Here is a 19,780-nt window from a genome sequence, read left to right on the forward strand (position 1 = left end):
GTGAATTTGTAAATTTATTAATTTACAAATCCCTATTTCAAAAAGCATAAAATTTTCATTGTAAATGTGATTTTTACCAAAACTAATTTTAAATTCTAACTAGATTTTATAAAATTTTCTTTTTTTTTTTAAACCAATTTCCGTACCTTTAAATAAAAATAAAGATTAAAAGTATCTTTCAAATAAAGTACCTAAAAAAAAAGGGAAAAACAACAACAACAGAAAAAAGAAACTTATCCTTTTTCCTTGTTTACCTGTTGTCCAAGATTATTACCCAACAATTTAAGATATTGGACATCCTTAATTTAATATAAAAATAAAAACATGAAATGCCGACAATACAAAGTAATGTTGCGGAATACAAATTGATACTTAAAAAATTTAAAAATAAATCCAGAAATTTAATATTAAACAACAAGATGACCGTAACCAAAGGATGCTTTTCCTTGATTGAGTACATTTATATATGATAGGTGTATACAATTACTTTCGTTCATTTGGTTTGCGAATTTTAAATTTGAAGACAAAACTGTTTTATATAATTTGTCGGTATTATGAAAGAGTCACGGAACTGCTTTTTTTGCGTTTCTAGAAAAACGCATTTAAAAAAAAAAAAAAATTATGTCAATTTGTTGATATGTGTAAAATTTACAACGTTATATTTCCGAAAATACTAACGTTAGAGTTACGAGGTTGTTTTAAAAAGATAGTTTAGAAAATTCTGAATTTTGTTGTATATATAACTCAAAACTCTCATGATCAAACTTCAGTATGCATAGCGAAGATAAATGTAGTGTGGAAAGCACGTTAACAAAATCTTGCCAATCTTCCAGTAATAAGCACAAAAACAAAACGATTTTAGAGAACGTATAAAGCATTTCACTTCAAGTTCAATTTTGATTAATAAATAATTGCAAATTCATAAGAGTTCATCTGGCTCTTATAGGGTACCATATTTAATAATTTTTTATTAACCTATTCTATGATGAAATAATTATGAATTGAAATTTAACTCTAACTACCACTGAATTTTTTAATTTTCATAGACAATAATTATGTAAAACTTCATTTAACTAAACTCAAATTCATCTTTTTTTATAAAAACTTTTACAAAAGGAAGGACCTTTTTCAAATTTCAATTATAAAATTTTATAATTATGGTCTTATTAATTACCTAATGCGATTTAATTTACAAAACTAAAAATCAAAAACTGAGTAAAATAAAATCTAAAAATTTTGTTCCTCTTGAATTTTATTGTTATAATTTTCTTGTTATCAGGAAAATTATAAAAGTTAAAATTACAATTTTAAGTCAAAATGTATGAGTGCAGTTAATAAAAAGTTGAAAGAGAAAAATTATGAATCAACAAAAGATTTAAAGGAAATGGAAATGAAAGGAAGAAAATTATTTAATTTTGATGCGGTTAATAAGTTTGTTAACACACATATAAATGTAACCATTGTATATGGCATGTGTATGTGTATGTACAGATAGTGTTACAGTGCGTAATGATATAAAGTTACTGTCATATAAATATGGGTGATATTATACAAATTCAGTTTTTAAAGTGATAAACCACAAAAAAATGTTCATTTAAAATTTTTTTTTTAGGTTTATTATCCCTTTCCTTTTTTATATCTTCTCGAAACTTCAACTTACAATATTTGTATTTATATTCATATATATACATATATATTATACATGTAAGTATATTTAAGTATTTACCTTGCTCATTAAGTCTCTATATGTGTGACAAATCTTTATTTTACACATTTTACATAAGAAATATAACATTGCCTATGTACGTATGTATGTATATGTACTTGGAAACTTATTGCCCCGATGTTTATGATTATCATTAGAATGTATATGTATTTGTATATTTAGTCATTTTATACACTTTAGTAAGCAACTTTTGATGATTGTTACTCTACAATATTTGAAATTTTGTAATGTCGGCGCGCTACCAATTTTGTATAACACTTTCCTTCTCCTCCTCTATTCTATTGCTTTTATACAGAATATTTCTGTATTTAATTTTGAAAATATTTTTATAATTTTTATTTTGTATTTCTTTACAATGTTGTACATATACATATTTTGTTGTATACCTACATACTTTTTATTTATAACCAACAATTACTCTAAACTTTTGCCATAAAGTAGAGTAAATAAAATAACTCTTTAACAAAATTATACAGGGAGATATACACACACAAATATACATATTATATAAAATACGATTTTACGTATACAATGTATTTGTGTGTAAATATGTACGAATCATATTCAAAATATTAATGTACATTTTTCTGTTTGAAATTAAAAACCTGAAAAACAGTTACAAAACAAAAAAATATACCATATATATACTTGTAGATTATTTTACATAACTGTTAAAGGTTGCTGACTGTTATATAAATTGCTTATAAAAATTTTTATTATTAATTATTTATTCATAATCTAGAATATTTTATTTTAAATCTTTAAAATATTTTAAAAAGCTCAAATCATTTTACTTGTTATGCGTTTTTAATTTATTCCGTTCACAAAAAAGAACATACAACCATAGCGGAAATATGAAAAATGATTCGGAAATAGAGAAAAATTTTGAAAAACATTCTAAGTGCAATTTACGAGCTCAAGTGAAAGGACCTGCGTGGCACTTATAATGGAAGCACATTTGACCTCTTAAGGCTGTGCATAGTCCATTCTATAATTAAAATTCACATTCTAAAATTTAAACAGTTTAGGTATTGATCAGTATATAAAGTATAAAATAAGAAGTTTTCCACTCGGTTTCGTAGAACTCAATAAATTTGTGCACTTACAATGGTTTTAGTGCAGCTGAAAAATATTTAACAAAACTTTTAAAAATTGTTATTTTTAGTTAAAACGAGAATTTATTTGGCACATTTATTTGGTAAATTTTTAAATGTTCACCATGAAAGTCACATTTATTTAAATATGGCATGCGCTTTGAAAAACTTGAACAAATATTGACGCACGAAAAAAATTACTCCAAAATTGAATTCATTTTTTGTACACTATTTCAAAGATTTTTACGATTTATTTTCGAAATATTAAAATTACATAAAAATGTTTTAGAATAATAAATGAAAAATTGCATAGTTTTAGGAGTTGACGAAATCGCAAACTTACAGGAAATTTAATTATTTTGCTAATTTGGTATCCCTGAAAATTTAATAATATTTTCAAGGAAAAGCACTAAAAATGACTTCAAAATAAATATTTTTTTTTGTATTTCTGTTTCTTTATTAAAAACAAAAAAGGAAAAATATTATAAACTGGGACGATTGGTTGTTAAAAAATGTGCTTGTAAAATATATGCCTGCCGTACATTTCAAAAATAATAATACCCAGCGTATATATGTACATAAATTATATGAGATGATGTATATGTACATACTTGATACCCCTAATGAGTTCTCTATGTATATAGCATCCAAATCTTTGCTGTCACAAAACTACATTAATCCGGTAAAATCTATGAGAAAATTCTATACACATGTACATGCACATGTATATATAGGTTGCATAAAATCACTCTAAGTTGTTATATATATCTGGAATCTATATTCTAGAAAACAAATATGCTATCATATATGAGTACATTTATATTCTATTATACACACACAAATTCTTGTACGAAAATACATATTCATTTTTATAAAATTTTTGATGAAAAGGATATAAAATTGTGAATATGCTTTAATTCAGAAATCCCATTCATTCGTATGTAATTTTTCACATAATAACTTTTCAGAGGAAAACAAAAAACATTATAAAAGAAAAGAAAAATAATGAGAGAAAAAGAAAAAGAATCATAATGAAAATATTTTATCCTCCTGCTCCTCACTCTCTCTATATGAAAACATTAATAGCCACCTTAGTAACAAGAATTAAGAAAACAAAAAAAAACGAAAACAAAATTTTAAGAAGAGTTGTTGCATAAAATGGTAAAAGAGAAACGCAAGGAAAAAGTCAGAAAGAAAAGAAAAGAAAAGAAATGGAATTTAAAAGCATCAGATGAGCCGATCCTTTTCAGTTTTCTCTTCTTTTTTTATATTATATTTTTTAAAGCGGACGGGCGGCTGCAAAATTTGTGGGTAATGGTGGTAACGGTGATGGTACTTTTAATACAAAATAGTAGAGAAATCCATTAAATATAGAAGATGTATAGATATGAATTCTTTTATAAATACGATGTGTACGTGTGTGTATAGTATTTTTAGTATTTTTTTTTATTATACTATAATTTTCATAATACCCGTACATATAACATATAAATATACACATTTGTACGTAAGTACATATTGCGCTGTTTCGACATGAATGCTTTACATTTTATACAGTATTTATTTAACAAATTATACTCAGCTTCTAAACTTTTAGTACCTATATACTTAAATGTTTATATAATTTACAGATTGTACATTCTTAATTTCGAAGTTATACATAAAAGAAAAAAATATATCAGTTAGAATAAGAAATTTTATTATATTTTACTGAAGGCAGTATAGTCTCTTCCAGAATCACGGCGTTTAAAATCGATCGATTTGAGAATTACTGCAGATTTGTGAAATAAAATTAAGAAGGAAAGAATCTTAGATTTATAATTGAAATTAGTTAAACTAACGTCTTTTTAAAGAATGTAATCTGTAAAGGCTTGTTAACTTTATTATTTTTAAGCAATTTTATAGCTACACCAATAAAAGCTGAAAAACTATCGATGTTAAAAATTGACAACTTTGGCTCAATACGAAAACACTTAATTTTCTTAATTTTATTTCAACCTTTCCAGTTTTATTTCATCTTTGCAGTTGGAAAGACCCTGTAAAAAACTTAATATTACATAATCGAGAATATTTACTTTTTTTTTCCTCTCCAAGGTTCTTTTTAAAAATAAAATATTACAAAGACTAATAATAACCCGACCTCCGTTCCTTCATACACGTCACACATTTTTTTATTATTAACGAAAAGAATATTATCAGAAAAAAAGTACCAAAAATGAAGAAAAAAAATAAAAACAAAAATGGCAAAATTGTTAACATTTTCAGGAACTTAGGCACTATATACGGAACAAAAAACAGAATAAGCAAAATAAAAAACATTATTGAAGAGGCATACAATAGAAGGCGAGAATTCTTTTATTAAATGGGCAGAAAATAACGAAATCGTACAGTTTATGAAACTCGAAATTAATTTTAAACCTACTCCTTGTTTTTAAATGATTACATTACAGCATTAATTTGACTGTTCTGCATAAATTTGTGTTCAAAATACAATACGACCCCAACCGAAAAGCAATTCAGTTTTACAATTTTAGCAATATCTGTATAAGATTCCTCCAGACCTGTAGAAAATTTCTAAGTTGGTTTAAGCAGCTCATTTGGTACTAGTTCCTATAAAAGCATATTTAATTAATATTAACACCAAATTTTATCGGGTATTAGCACTAAACCTCTTCCGGCCAATTTTTCATAATGTTCAGTAAATGACATTAAAATTTGCTCGTTGTTCCAGTTTCGTTAAGTTGAAGAAACAGCAACCGATGCATTTTAAATTTTAAATTTATGACGCAGTCAATTGTAATAATGTCTAATCTACACATGTTATACTGTTCGTTCCAGTGACAACTCAAAAACTAATTGAGCTAAGAGTAAATGACAGAAACCTATTTAAATTGGGTATGATCAGGGTACTGGTTTGAGTAGCTGGCATACAACTTCAATATTTATTTGGCTAGATCTCTAAATTTATTCAGGGTACAGTTTTGAAATTTTGTACAAGCAAATATCATATAAGGACTGTTGTATTTGAAAAAAGCAGTTGAAATTTCTCGACTGTTTGTGGTACCTGACATACAGCTTTATAAGCTGTTTGTTCATATCTCAGAAAATATTAAAGTTACAAAGCTGAAACAAACGAATTTGGTGATGTGTCCATTATTTTTCGTAAAGCTCTTTTAGATTGTATTGGTTTGTATGATAACTACTATATATGTATAAAATAGCACTCAATATTATAAAGAGCAAGAGGTTCTATAAAACTGTAAGTTAATAGCCTCCGACATTTAAAATCATTTACTCGTACTGGTACATTATAGAGTTGACACGGTCAACTATATGTATTCTCATTTTAAATTCCAAACCATAAAAAAGCATTTCAGATTTTATTGATATATAAAATATTTGAAATACCATGTACCTGACTGTGTTTAATCAGTAGAAAACATGCAATACGTTAAATAATTCTTATATCACGAAACCGAAAAGAAACGAGTCTACATTATTCAAATTCAATCATTTGAGTCGCCTACATTTAATAGATTTTTCCCGACAGGAAACTTAATTTTATAGTAAGCAAGCTTTTACATTTTTTAACCTTGTTAATCCCCTAAAAAACGAAAATGCTTTTAGTAGCTAAATCATAAAAATAATTTTATTAAATAAATAAACATAAACAAAAATAATAATATTATTCTTAAATTATACACCATTTTTCAGTCTTTAAAGCATCATCATATTTTAATTCAAGGAAGTCAAAGTTAATATTGAACTGTTCGTGTAAAATTCTAAATTGTACACAAGGGATTCAAAATATGGAAATTTTTTTTTGTTCTTTACTCACGTACAAAAATAAAATATTCTTAGAATTATGAAAAAAAAGGAAAAACACGCATACATTTAAAACGATTATGATATTTTGCAATTTAAACCGGGTACATTATGACCGTTTTAGTTTACATCCTTTTGTTTATATTTTTATACAAAAATGTAATCATCCTCTAGTCTAATAGTAAAACGGCTAAATAATGGTGCTAAAGTAAAATAAGAGAAGGGAGAAATCGGACGAATGAGAAAATTTTTTTGTTTACACACATTTTTCTCTTCTCTTTCTTTGCTTTTTCTAAAAATTGAATTTTTTTTCTTCGTTAATCTTCGTTTTTTTTTTGATACTCTTCATTTGTTGTTTACTTGTTTCTCTATAATATGTAATATTAAAAACATATACATACCTACATTATAATATAAGTAATAGAAAGCGGAGGGATATACTTTCGGATATAAGAGTTCATAAAAAGAAAAAAAAAACACAAAAAACAAATGTTCCTAAAAGTACAATAATTTTAAAGAAGTCGAAAAATTTCGTATAACACCGGAAATGCTTAGAGGGGTAGAAAAGTAAATGTTTTTGTTTTCTGTTTTTATACAAATATCGTAAGAATTTTTAAAGATTTTAGAAATTTAAAAATTAAAGCAAAGAATTTTTTTAGCAATATAATGTACAACACAGTATAACTGTATAGTTTTCTATATTTATAGCTTTATTAATCCTATATATATATATAAAGATCTTCTAATATATAGCTTGAAATATAGTTTTGTAATTTGAGTAAAAATTTTACACGTGCGCAAGTTTTTTTGTTAAAACGGTTTGTTCGATTCAGTTTTAAATATTAGCTACAAAATACTTGGCTGCAAATATTAACTTTTTCATATTAGCTACGTAAATTTTTCGTTTCAGCTAATGATCGAGCACTATTATTGTTTAACATTACCAAAATTACCTCCAATTTTTGATCCTTTCAAACAATAAGGAACAATCCTTGTCTAAAGCAAATTTATATCTACAGTTTTGTTCTTCACCTATTTTACCCAATCTTATTGCCACCCATTCGATTTCAGAAAACAGTCATTATTAGATTTATTAAATTTAATATAGATGTCCATTCCCGTGAAGTTTTCTCCTACATCTTCCTCTCAAGCTAATAATCTTGCTTCTTTTATAATAATCAAATTCACAACTATTTATTTAAAATTCTTGTGAAGTTCTAGTCGCCTTTCTCGTATTACTTGGATCAAATAATTCTGGTTGCGACTTGCTTGAACAATATATAATTTCTAACAATAATTTATTTCTGTATACACCACTCTTAATACATAAGTTGGATATTAGATGGTCGGATGTTATGCATACTTCTTTGGATGTTTCTTGTATGCCTTGAACAAGATTTCTAAATACCTTTAATTCACTTAAATCTTTTTAAGGTTATCTTTTTCTTTGAGATCAAATTTTTAAACTCTAATAACATAGGTCTCAGATAATCTATCAAGTTGGAAAAGCAGACGTTGGAATAATCTCGATGACAGATTAATTTTTTTTTAACCACACCTACAGGTATTCCGAAGACTTCTATATCTTTAAAGTGGCTGGATATAATAAAGTGAAATAAAATCACAGAGGGTAAGTATACCCCTCCTACCTAAACAATCATCGCAATCTTGGTGGTGCCTTCAGTCCTATTGAGTGTTGGAGAGTGACCTTCCGGGGTGGCCTTTGCTTCCCATTCATTTCAACATATTCATTTTACACAATTACAGAAATAATTTATATTTAATAATCAAATAAAGAAAATGTAAAAATTTTAAGCTACAAAGCTAGACCGTATATTTCTGAGCAGCTCATTCCATATTCATTTGATTAACTTATGAAAATACATTAAATTTTGGAATTAAGAATAGGTTCTTCATATAACTGCACGACTAAAAAAAGCAGCGTTGAACCGAAATAAATTGCAAAGCAGAAAAATTAAAACCTTTTAATTTACGTATTGAATTCCAACTAGTGACTTACCCTCTCCCAAAGATATTTCTACTTCAACTGAATATACCGATTATAATTAATTGTTTTAAGTTATTCCAGAAATTTTTTGTATTCTATATAGAGCTTAAAACTTCATAATTTTGAACTAAAAGCAAAACTCCGCTGTGCAATGAAATTAAAATTCAAAATTATCTTATATAGTCATTATATTGCATTTTGAGTATTTATATAAAATATTCAGCCCCATTTTTACTAATTAATATTTTCAAAAAACCAGTATTAGAGCAAAAAACCCAACAAAATTACAAACGTATACGACATAATGTTTTAAATGTACTCAATCTATATAAGCAATGCTTTTATTTCACAACTCAAAAAAAAGAACAAAATTGCAAGAAAATTACTGCAATAAGAACCATTTAAAAAGGTAATTAATCATCAACCTAAAATTCATTTAACAATAAAATGCATTTCAGATAAAATGTATATTACTAAAATACAAACCCCTAAGTAATGTTGCTAACGAAAGTGGCATTTCCTTCAAAAACATTCGAAAAAAAAATTGTAAAATTACTTTAAAAATATTTTTGCAAGTTCACTAAAAGCAATTTTTTAAATTCTGGAAATTTTAAAAACCATCATTTATAAAAATTTTATTTACAATTTTTTTTTTTATAACAAAAAAAATAATCATTTAGTTAAATAAGGTTTTTTCTTCATATTATGGCAAAAGCAAACAAAAAAAAATCGGTAAAAGATTTTACTTAGAAATAAAAGTTATTACATAATTGCTTCCCCTAAATGGCCCTTCAGTTCACCTCTTGAAATTAGCGTAGTCATTTATATATATTCTACTTTTTTGTTATACAAATATATTGTACTCACAATTATTTGTTATATTGTTGCTAAAATTTTATAACAATACATACACACATGCAATTTTCTCCTTATTTTTTGTATTTTGAAAAGAAAATGATGGTGTGCTTTTTATGTACCTTCATTTTGCACAAAAAGAACTTCGCTGGAACGATTTTTCAATTGCATATACTTACATACATGAATACGTATAAGTCCACTTAAAATTCTTAAAATTTTATAAATTATTTTCTTGATGTAGTATCTCACCCGCCCTTAAAGTCAGTATATAAGGCATTAATGTAGAAAGAGAATTAAAATTATATTTTAAAAAAACGTTCATAGCTTTTAAATTTTTATGCATTTTAGAAATATTAAAAAATAAAATTGCTCTTTAATCTAAAGTCATTGCAGTAAGTATTTGTTAAGTGTACAATTATTTGGAGGAAACCATAATTACAAAATTGAAATAAATTTAACTTATGATTTGCGACTGAATTCAACCAGTTTATTATTGGTTCATTCATATTGGTCGAACCATGTTACATGAGTTGAACTGACTAACAACTAAAAGTTATTCATGGATATTAGGTTAGCCTAAATTGAACATTTTTGAGTTTTGCTTCTGATTAATTGGCAATTTCTATATAGAATAAAGTTGAGTCAAATAAATGGTTTGTAATGTAGCACGTTTCCCTTCAACAAGCGATAATACCGCTTTTAAAAACGATCTAGCTATGTACTTCATTATTAAAAATACTTTAATAAATTTATATTTGAAAATTTTTAAAAAATTGCATACTTTTCGGATGAATAATGTATTGCAATTTTTGAAATAAAATGAAAAACAAAATTGAAAAGGCGTGAACATAATATTCGAATTTAAAGGGTTATTTGTGAGATTTAAGAGAAATAATTATACTCCTTAATGGCATCGAAGTTACGGTTAGCTGTCTCCGTTTGTGGAATTTTGGAAAGGCTTTCAGTTTAGGAAGTATAAGGTGACGGAAACTCGAATTTGATAAGTTTGAAGAGGCGACAATTTGAGATTGAGTGGAGCTAGAAAAAAAGTTTTTCAAACAAAATTAACTATTTGTTAGTATTTAAAAACTACTAAAATGTCAAATTTCTACAACCTGAGATCTAAAAGAAAAAAGATATCAAAACTTTGGAAAAAAACGGATTTTAGATAACAATAAAATCAGTTCAATGATATGCCACAACAGAAAAAGCCCTTCACTATTTTTCGGCGTTTACAAAATTTGAAAAATGCTTATGCTTTCGTTGCAATGCATAGTTAAATAGACATATTTAGGATTCAATAGTGTAGAAGTTTTGTAAACAGACACACGAACGGACAGAGTAAAACTAATAAGCCATTTTTGCTTGGAAAAGTGCTAAGAAGTAAAATGTGTTAAGGTGTCATTAAATAAGTTAGTATTCATATGTAATTTTTTCAAATTAGTGGTAATTTCGAAACGATGTCGTAAAGGCATCATACTTTACACGAGTTTTGAAAATTTTTAAGTTAAAATTTCACTAATCTATAAAGTTTTAAATAAATTAACACTACATTGTTGGAAGTGCAAATTTACTTACTTTTTCAAATTAATCATAATAAAATTTTAAAAATTATAATTACGAACATTTTATTTTAATTTCTAATTTTATTTTTATCTTATTTTTCTTTTACAGAAATAATTTTTTCGGAAGTGTTTGAAGCACACTTAAGGGGTCCTGGTTTTGTAATGGAACCACCATCTAGATTAGAATTTTCAAATTCATCCGGTGGATGGCTAGATTGTTCAGCATCTGGTAGTCCACAACCAACAATTGATTGGCAATCAGTTGATGGTACATCAATCGGTGATATTGGTGGTATACGTAGAGTACATAGAAATGGTACATTAGTGTTAATGCCATTTTCAGCTTCACAATATAGGCAAGATATACATAATACAATATATAGATGTGTTGCATCAAATAGCGTTGGTAGAATAATATCACGTGATGTACAAGTTAGAGCAGGTAAATTAATAAAGTATAAAATTTTAATTTTTAAGAAAAAATCATTTTTAGCTTTCTTTTTTTAAAAACTTTTGTTTGTTTTTAATTTTAGTTTTCATTTCTGCCCTTTGCATAAAACGTAAAACACTTTAAATTTCTTATTACCCAAATTTTGTTATCTGAATTTTGAATAAAATTTAAAATAAATAGTGTTTGTGTATAAGCAGTTGGAGTTTTATATTATAAGGCTATTTTCAATGCAATTTTATACGTTCCTTGGCACTATTATAAAGTAATTAAATTAATTTTATATTATAAAATCAACAAAAAAATTAAGAAAAGTTGAGACGTTATAAATATAACTAAATCTCAATAGTCTTTCAACTCATATTAAAAATATGAAAAATTTAACTTCTATAACAAAATTCATATAACAATATTCAGGAATTACAGTTATGAAAAAGCTCTTTTAATAAGGTACTCTTTAGACAATTCTAAAATTTATAGTCCTCAAGCATACGACACTTATCTCTTGAAATTGAAATATATTAAAAAAAAATACACAATTAAAAGAGTTAAGAATCTTTTTGAACCAGAATTCCTTCATGAATCAGGGATTAACATATGAAAATTTTAATTTTACTCAGTTGAAGGACAAAAGCTATGCGCATCATTCTTCATTTTATCATCTAAACTTATCAAGTATATAAGAGAAAAACAAAAATATCAAAATTTCATATTTGTTTCTAATTTGAAAATATTTTAATCTTCCAAACCAACTAATCCAAAAGAGGGAAAAAAAAATCTTTTGAAAAAAAAAATATCCTTTTATATAAAACATTTTCGCATATACATTATTGTATATATCAGCATACATACATAATACGTAAACATATACATATTTTTTATGTCATCAGTTTAATTTTCCTCTACCAAAGGTCATCAGAAATAGATAAACATTAAAAGACATAAAAATGAGAAAAATGTGAAAAAAAATCAAAACAAAAAAAAAATCTAAATCGCTTATTTTTATCTTATGAAATTTGTGAAATGTCAACAGAACTGGCTCCTGATGATATCAGGTTTATACAAATAAACAAAATAAATGTGGACACAAAAGAGAAATAAAAATAAATCCAAAAATGCCAGTCTTATTTTTTCATTTTCTTCTCTTTTATTTCATTGTAATTGTGTGTAAATACATAAAAAAAAAGAAATCAAGAGACAATTGAAAAACTATAAAATTTATGTATGTTCGAAAAAGGATATGAAAACTGTAATAAAAAAGTAAAAATATGACATAAACTTACCAGTAATCAGAAAAGACTGGTCAGAAACCAACGAAAAGTTTAAAGATAGAATGCTTATGTCTTTTTTTTTTGTTTATAGGAAAATTTCACTTTAAATTGAGGTACCCGCGAAATATTAGTTAAATTGTACTCGAATGGCGTTATTAACAAGTTTCTCTCTGCTTATCGCTTTAACAAAATGAGTTACCTATAAAAATCTGATAAAAATACTAAATTCAATAATCATTTAAATTTGCCATTCAAATGCAATACCAAAAATTAAATTTCGGACCAACAATGTACATATCTTTTGCATCACATTGCGCCTATTGCGCCTATTAGTGGTTCTATATTTTCGCTCATTTCAATGAGACAATTTTTGTTTTATTTTTTTAAAATCATAACAAGAAAATTTTTATTTGTTGTTTTCGAAAAATCAAAAAAACTTTTAAACGAACTTTTATTTTAAAAAAGCAATGATTTTTTCTAAAACTTGACCTCATTTTCTTGATGTCGATAACATCTTTTCAAAAAACAAAAAGAGCTTAAAAGGACTCATGTATTCTTACATATTTATAAAATAGACATAGAAAATATTGTTCTTACAGAATAAAATCTAAAATTTCATTTCAAAATTCCAAGCATGTCTAAAATTTTATTTTATTTTTTTTTTTGTTTCTTTGAAAATATAGGTCAATAATTTGTAAAGAGTATACCTGATGAATTTTATTTTTTACAATGTAGAACTCAATAGTACTTAAATAGGTACAAAATTTCTCTCCAACCTGTTGACTTAAATATCAATGACGAAGTTATATTAAAACAAAAAATTTAATTGTTCCTATACTCTTGATTTTTATATTCGAAAAAGGAACAAAATGGAAAATTCAATGAACATTAGAATTTGTTCAAAAAAAATCAAACCAACCATAATCAATTTCCTAAAATAGTTTTCAAGCCTTAAATTAAGCAAAATAAAATTGTGTTAAAATTCTAAATTAGCTTGTAAATAGTTTATGCATATGCAAATAAAAATTTTAATTGCCTTATTAAACAAGCAGAGTACGTTTGTCATTGTGATGAAGAAATTTTCTCTTAAAATACTCTCACATAAAATACAGTCCTTTTCTCAAAGTACACTCCTTTATATTTCTTATTATTCTTATTTTAACTAATCCTATATTATATTAATTATGAAAAATATTATAAATGTTCTCGAAACTAAGAAGTTGAGGAAAAAGAATTAATTATTTTGCTTAAAATAATTTTAAATATTATGCATATTCTTTGAATTCACAAAAACGGAAGAAGACCATTTTGTTTTAAATTATTATAACGAGAAAAAATTAGTGTATGTACGATATAAAATGAATTTACGAGTATTTGCAAGAGAAGCCAAATTTAGTGAGATTTGTCCAATCGCATTCTAGCATATTATTATAAATATTTTAAAGGGTTTCTCATAATTATTCTTGTATTAAAAATTATAAAACAGTACTTGAAGTTGTTGAAATTTTTATGAATTCCAATAAAAAATAGGAAAATAAAATTCTTGAAAGAGTAAATTAAATTTTTCTTAATACTAATGTACAAGAAAAGAAACCAAATTTTAAAACTGAAATAAAAGAAAATTTATTCAAAAACCATAGTGGCTATACTCACAATTTTTAAAAAGAACTCGTTTCATTTGAGCATTACGCTTTATTTTCTAAAACGCAAAATTCTCTTCACTGATTTAAAAACTAAGAAAAAAATTAACAAATTAAAAAGTGTACTTCCTATTTCAAAAATTAAATTCAATAACCATTAACCTAAACAGACCCGTTCATTATAGTGAATTTTGTTAAACAAACATTTTATTATTAGATTGGTGTATTATTGTTTCGGTCTGAATATAAACCCTCTATTCTTATAATGAATGATAAACTCAATTCAATTTTGAAAATTCAAAAATTACCGCCATAGTTTTATCATAAAAATACTTACAAAAATAGCATTAATAATTATGTGTAATTATCGAACTAGAATCAATTATCGCTATTTGTACTTAAAAATATCTCCAAAACAAAATAATAAGCCTTACAATCTTAGAATAATAGATCAAAATTTTGTAATTCGTATCATATTAGTTCCAGTTGAATTATTTCATAAGAAATCAGATTTAAAATTCAAGATATTGTTAATAAATTTTTTGTTACATTTGTAGTAGAATATGAAGATGAAAATATTATAAGTTTTGCAAATTGAAATTATTGTTTATTCAAAAGTGGACTTCTACACCTACAAAACTACATCTCAAATTTTAATTAAAACTTTATTAACCAACATACTTTTTTAGATACATACATATGTACATGCAGCACAAGAACAAGTTATTATTCATCCGATATTATACGTCTGCTTTAACGCCTGTTCTATGCTATTACATGATAAAAACTTTCAAAACAAATTCAAAACAATTTGTATACTCAAATTGCTCTTGAAATTTAAAATATTGTTGAAAACCATTTTTTATAAATGTAAGTCTATGCATATATGTAGGTACTTACATGGTCATAAATAAGCTTTTATAATAAGAGGAATATGTTGCCAATATTTCAATTTCAATATATGAATTGAAATTGGAAAAAAAAATTTCAATGATATAGAAGAACATAGAATAATATTTTATTCTATGTTCTTCATAGAACATCTTTCAATTTAGAATTTTTCTTTTTTTTTTTGTTTTCTTCTTCAAAAGAAACCAACAAAACTTTATTTCGTTGAAAATTCTATCCTCTTTTTTATTTATTTTTTGATGCTTGGCCTCAATTCTTAAAGCTTATATCAATAGAAAATTATTTTCAATTCTTTGATTTATTAACCATTTTTCATATATACGTGCATGTATAACAATATATTATTTGTTATACATTCTCTAACACGAATATTATGCATGTATGCGATGTTGTATTCAATGCACTTTGATAAAGTATACTAAACTATACAAAAATGTACAAAATATATAAGCATAAAATATTTTTTTTTATTCATTTCAACAACATTGAAATACTATGCAATATCATCAACATTTTCAAAGACTTGATCAAAAAATAAGAGTTCAAAAATTCTCAGTGAACCAAGAAAATAAATTTTTTTTTGTTTTTCCATGCGAAAGAAAATTACAAAAAAAAACAAAAAAAACAGTTCGAACAAAAAAGGAATATTCAGACATATCTACACTTAAACATACACATATAGAGCATCACTATACGTATGTATGTATGAATATTATTTCATGGTACAAGGAATATACCAAAAAACAAAGCAATAGCAAAAAACCTTTTGAATGAACAAATATGATTTTTGATCCAAGTACAGCATAGGCTATAAAATATTATAAAAGACTTTATAGAGAAAAGACCGTATGTACTATTCATACATGTATGAGTAAGTAAGTCTAGCGTGTTAAACATTTGTAAATTGCCTATTTTTTCTAAGAATTAAAAAGATTTTCAAAAAATAACTTACTAATTGGTTCAAGTTAAGAAAAATGTATTTATTTTTGGTTCCGAATTGAATGCTTAAATGGAAGTGTATCTAGACAACATTAAAATAAAGTACGGCGCCATAAAATATAGTACGAATTATTATTTACTCTTATTATATACTCTTATTATATACTCTTATTATTTTTTAACGTAATCATTATTTTCATTTCAACTACCCATAAAAAATTAATTAACAATATTAACTTACCAGTGTTTGTACGTAAAAATTTCTTTTTTAGAATTTAAGTCAATTCCGAACCAAGAGTAGTGCGCCGATCGCAATACAAGCTATAATTTATTTATTCTAAATTTATAAAATTTGCGCGAATCTTTCCGCATATAATTGGTATCTTGCCATTTTTAAACAACTTTACAACGCGTGTGCATACATGAACAATAATTGAAAAGGTGAAGATTTTTGTCCAAGTGGAAGTAGAATGATTCCAGCATTAGAATGGCGATTTGTCTCGCTTGTCCAAGAAAGTGTGGAAGATAAGATTAAAATGTTAATTAACTTGCAAATTATTCAAATTTTACCCTATCTTATAATATAATTTATATAAACAATATTTCTGTAGAAATTTTTCAAAATTCGATATTCAAAATTTTAGTTTTCTTGTATAAATTCATTGTTGCACACTCACATATTAATATCTGAAAGACAAATAGTGAAATAAAAATCTGAAGACGGGTTTACGAACAGGATTGGTTCCAATACCAATTTCATTATTTTAACGTTTCCGTATGCTGTTTTGGAGGAGAAAAAGCGAATCCCTATTTTCCAATGTGCTCGAAATTATTATTTAATTATTCAAAATTAATTTATTAATTAATTCAAAAAACTTGTGTTTTCCATCCTACCTTTACAGTGGTACATGCACAATTTCGATAGGAACATATCTCTGCAATATTTTACTTGTGTGTAAAATTTCAGCTTTCTCAGATAGTGTAAAAAGGGTAGTTAGATTTGTACCACAAATAGTGTTGGAATTTTATAAGTTAATATAAGCACATTCTTTGCAATCGATAGATAAATATTTTTAATAATTTAAAAATCTGCAAATGACATTATTTTAATTAATACAATTATACCGCACGGGTCTTACATACGTATGTATACCGATACACACAAAGATTTAGGCAAAAACAAATCCTGTGTATATGCACTTGATTTTATTGATTACATGTATGATGCAGGCAAATTATATCAAGAAAAATAATAATTTTTTTTTATTAACAATTCATCATTAAAAATATTGTCCTTCCTTTCCATGCTCTATATCGCAAAATAGTTATATAAACATATGCATATGTTTACATAAATGTCTACATTTTTATGTAGAATATTATAATTTACACGACATGTATAATTATAAATAAGTAATTATTTATTCATTATTAATTTCATATGTACATTATAATCCATGCAGTGTATGTATGTAGATAATATAAAATATATGTGTATTATGAGGACAAATATTTTAATATATTAGCGCAGCATAAAACAGCATAACCATAAAATAATCTTAATCTCTACAAAGTCTCCAAGATTCATTCACCTGTTTTTTTTTTCTTTTTTTTGCCAACTATGCCACCTTATCTTGCCACTCAAAATTTTTCATTTTCCTTTTTTCAATTCTTTCTTCTTCCCATATTACGTATAAAGTATTTTTAAAGAAAATATGTGAGGGAAACGTAAGAGGGTAGGAAAATCACCGGAGGCAACATGTTTTTTTACTTTATCCAAGCATCCTAGAGAATTCCTCCTATAAATAAATATTTTACGTTTTATGTACAAAAGGAAAGAAATTATTTTTTTCTTTTTTTTTTGAAAAAATAAAAATAAAAAACGTCTATGTACTATTTTTAATAAATTTTACTCGTTTAATTTTTGTTCTTTTTTTTATACATAGCTACATATATTTATAAATTATTTATGTATGTGTTAGATTTGTTTTTTTTTGTTTAAATATATAATTATATTTTTATTATTTTATATACCATATACATTTAAATTTAAATTATTATATAATATGCAAACATAATATATGCGTTTTTTGTATAACAAAATATTAAAAATTGTATTTTTATTTTTCTCTTTTTCTCTCTTTATTTTTTCGTTTTCTTCATAATGCATTTTATTCGCATATTCTTTGCATATCCATATAATCTACATACATATAAAAAATTAAATTTTTTTGTTGTTGGAAATAAAACAAATGTGATATATTAAAAACGTAAATAACGGGATATAAATTGCATTCATATAATAATATAACAGTTGTAGCACAAGCCTATAAAGTGGACGTTGAGGTACTGGGTGCATCAAGAGGTTGTACAGCAATATTACGTTGTGTTGTGCCAACATTTGTTAAGGAATTAGTTCGAGTGGTGTCATGGGTTCAAGAACCTGCCTTCTATATATATCCATCGCTACAAGGAGGTAAGAATAATTATACATATACATACATATTTTTTTTACTCTTTTATTTAATTGTTGTTGAATTTATTTTTTGTATTATTATTATTATTTAATTGTTTGTTAATTTAGGGTTTATTTTTTAAATATAAAATATGTAATGTATGCATACAACATTTGTATGTATATGAATATTTATAATAAACATTTTACGCATAATTACATTATAACAAGTTGATTTAATTTAAAGGATGCTGAAATTGTATAATTTATAATAAATTTTCTGCAAATTTTTTATGTAGATATTATTTATAGCGTGTCTAGCACATGAAATTAAGCTCTTATAAATACGAAACAGAATTACTTGTATTTGACAATATCTTTTTAAAGTATTGTATATTTATGCAAAAAATTTTATTTAAAATATAATATTGGGTAGCAAACAAGATTTCATATTATGTTTGTCAGAGAAATTTCTTTGAATTTCTCGCAATATTGCTTACAATATTGATTATAAACGCTTTATAATCAAAATTTGTCATAATATTTAGATATGACATTTGTTATACCGTAACTTCTATACCAAAATCTCTTGAAAAAAATAGTAAAAATCAAATCATTTAAACTGGTTGTTCTCACTAATTATGTCATCCTTAACGAACACACAAAAAATTTGGTGTTTAAAAGAAATTTTATATTATAGATGCGATTGAGGTATTATGCCACAATAAATAGTATTCAGAATAACGTACATATCTTCTTCCAAAATCAAAAATTTATTAAAGAAACACATCATGAACACAGGGTAGTTTTTACATATTATACATAATGTAGATATTCATATTAATTTACAAATACAATTACATAATATTTATGGTTATGTAAAATGTTATGACATATTTTATTTTTTAATTTTTATTATGATTGAATTTTTGAATTTTATAGCACTGAAATCTATATGTACGAGTATATATACCTATATGTATACAATATGAGAAGAATTTTTTTTAGTATTCCTAAATAAAAAATGAATACCATAATTTGA

At 25.1% G+C, this 19,780-nt stretch overlaps 1 protein-coding gene across 12 annotated transcripts in view; it reads left to right on the top strand.

Moving 5' to 3' along the window:
* LOC129610439 (cell adhesion molecule Dscam2) overlaps nucleotides 1-19,780 on the top strand; it is a 190,179-nt gene that overhangs the window by 22,274 nt on the left and 148,125 nt on the right. For all 12 annotated transcript variants that reach the window (XM_055523020.1, XM_055523018.1, XM_055523017.1 and 9 more), the window contains exons 2-3: nucleotides 11,186-11,518; nucleotides 18,598-18,759. In XM_055523020.1, the coding sequence (XP_055378995.1) occupies nucleotides 11,186-11,518; nucleotides 18,598-18,759 (495 nt within the window). The remainder of the gene's footprint in view (nucleotides 1-11,185; nucleotides 11,519-18,597; nucleotides 18,760-19,780) is intronic.

The sequence above is a fragment of the Condylostylus longicornis genome, unplaced genomic scaffold (genome assembly GCF_029603195.1).
Source record: "Condylostylus longicornis isolate FDR11 unplaced genomic scaffold, ASM2960319v2 ptg000044l, whole genome shotgun sequence".
NCBI lineage: Eukaryota > Metazoa > Arthropoda > Insecta > Diptera > Dolichopodidae > Condylostylus > Condylostylus longicornis.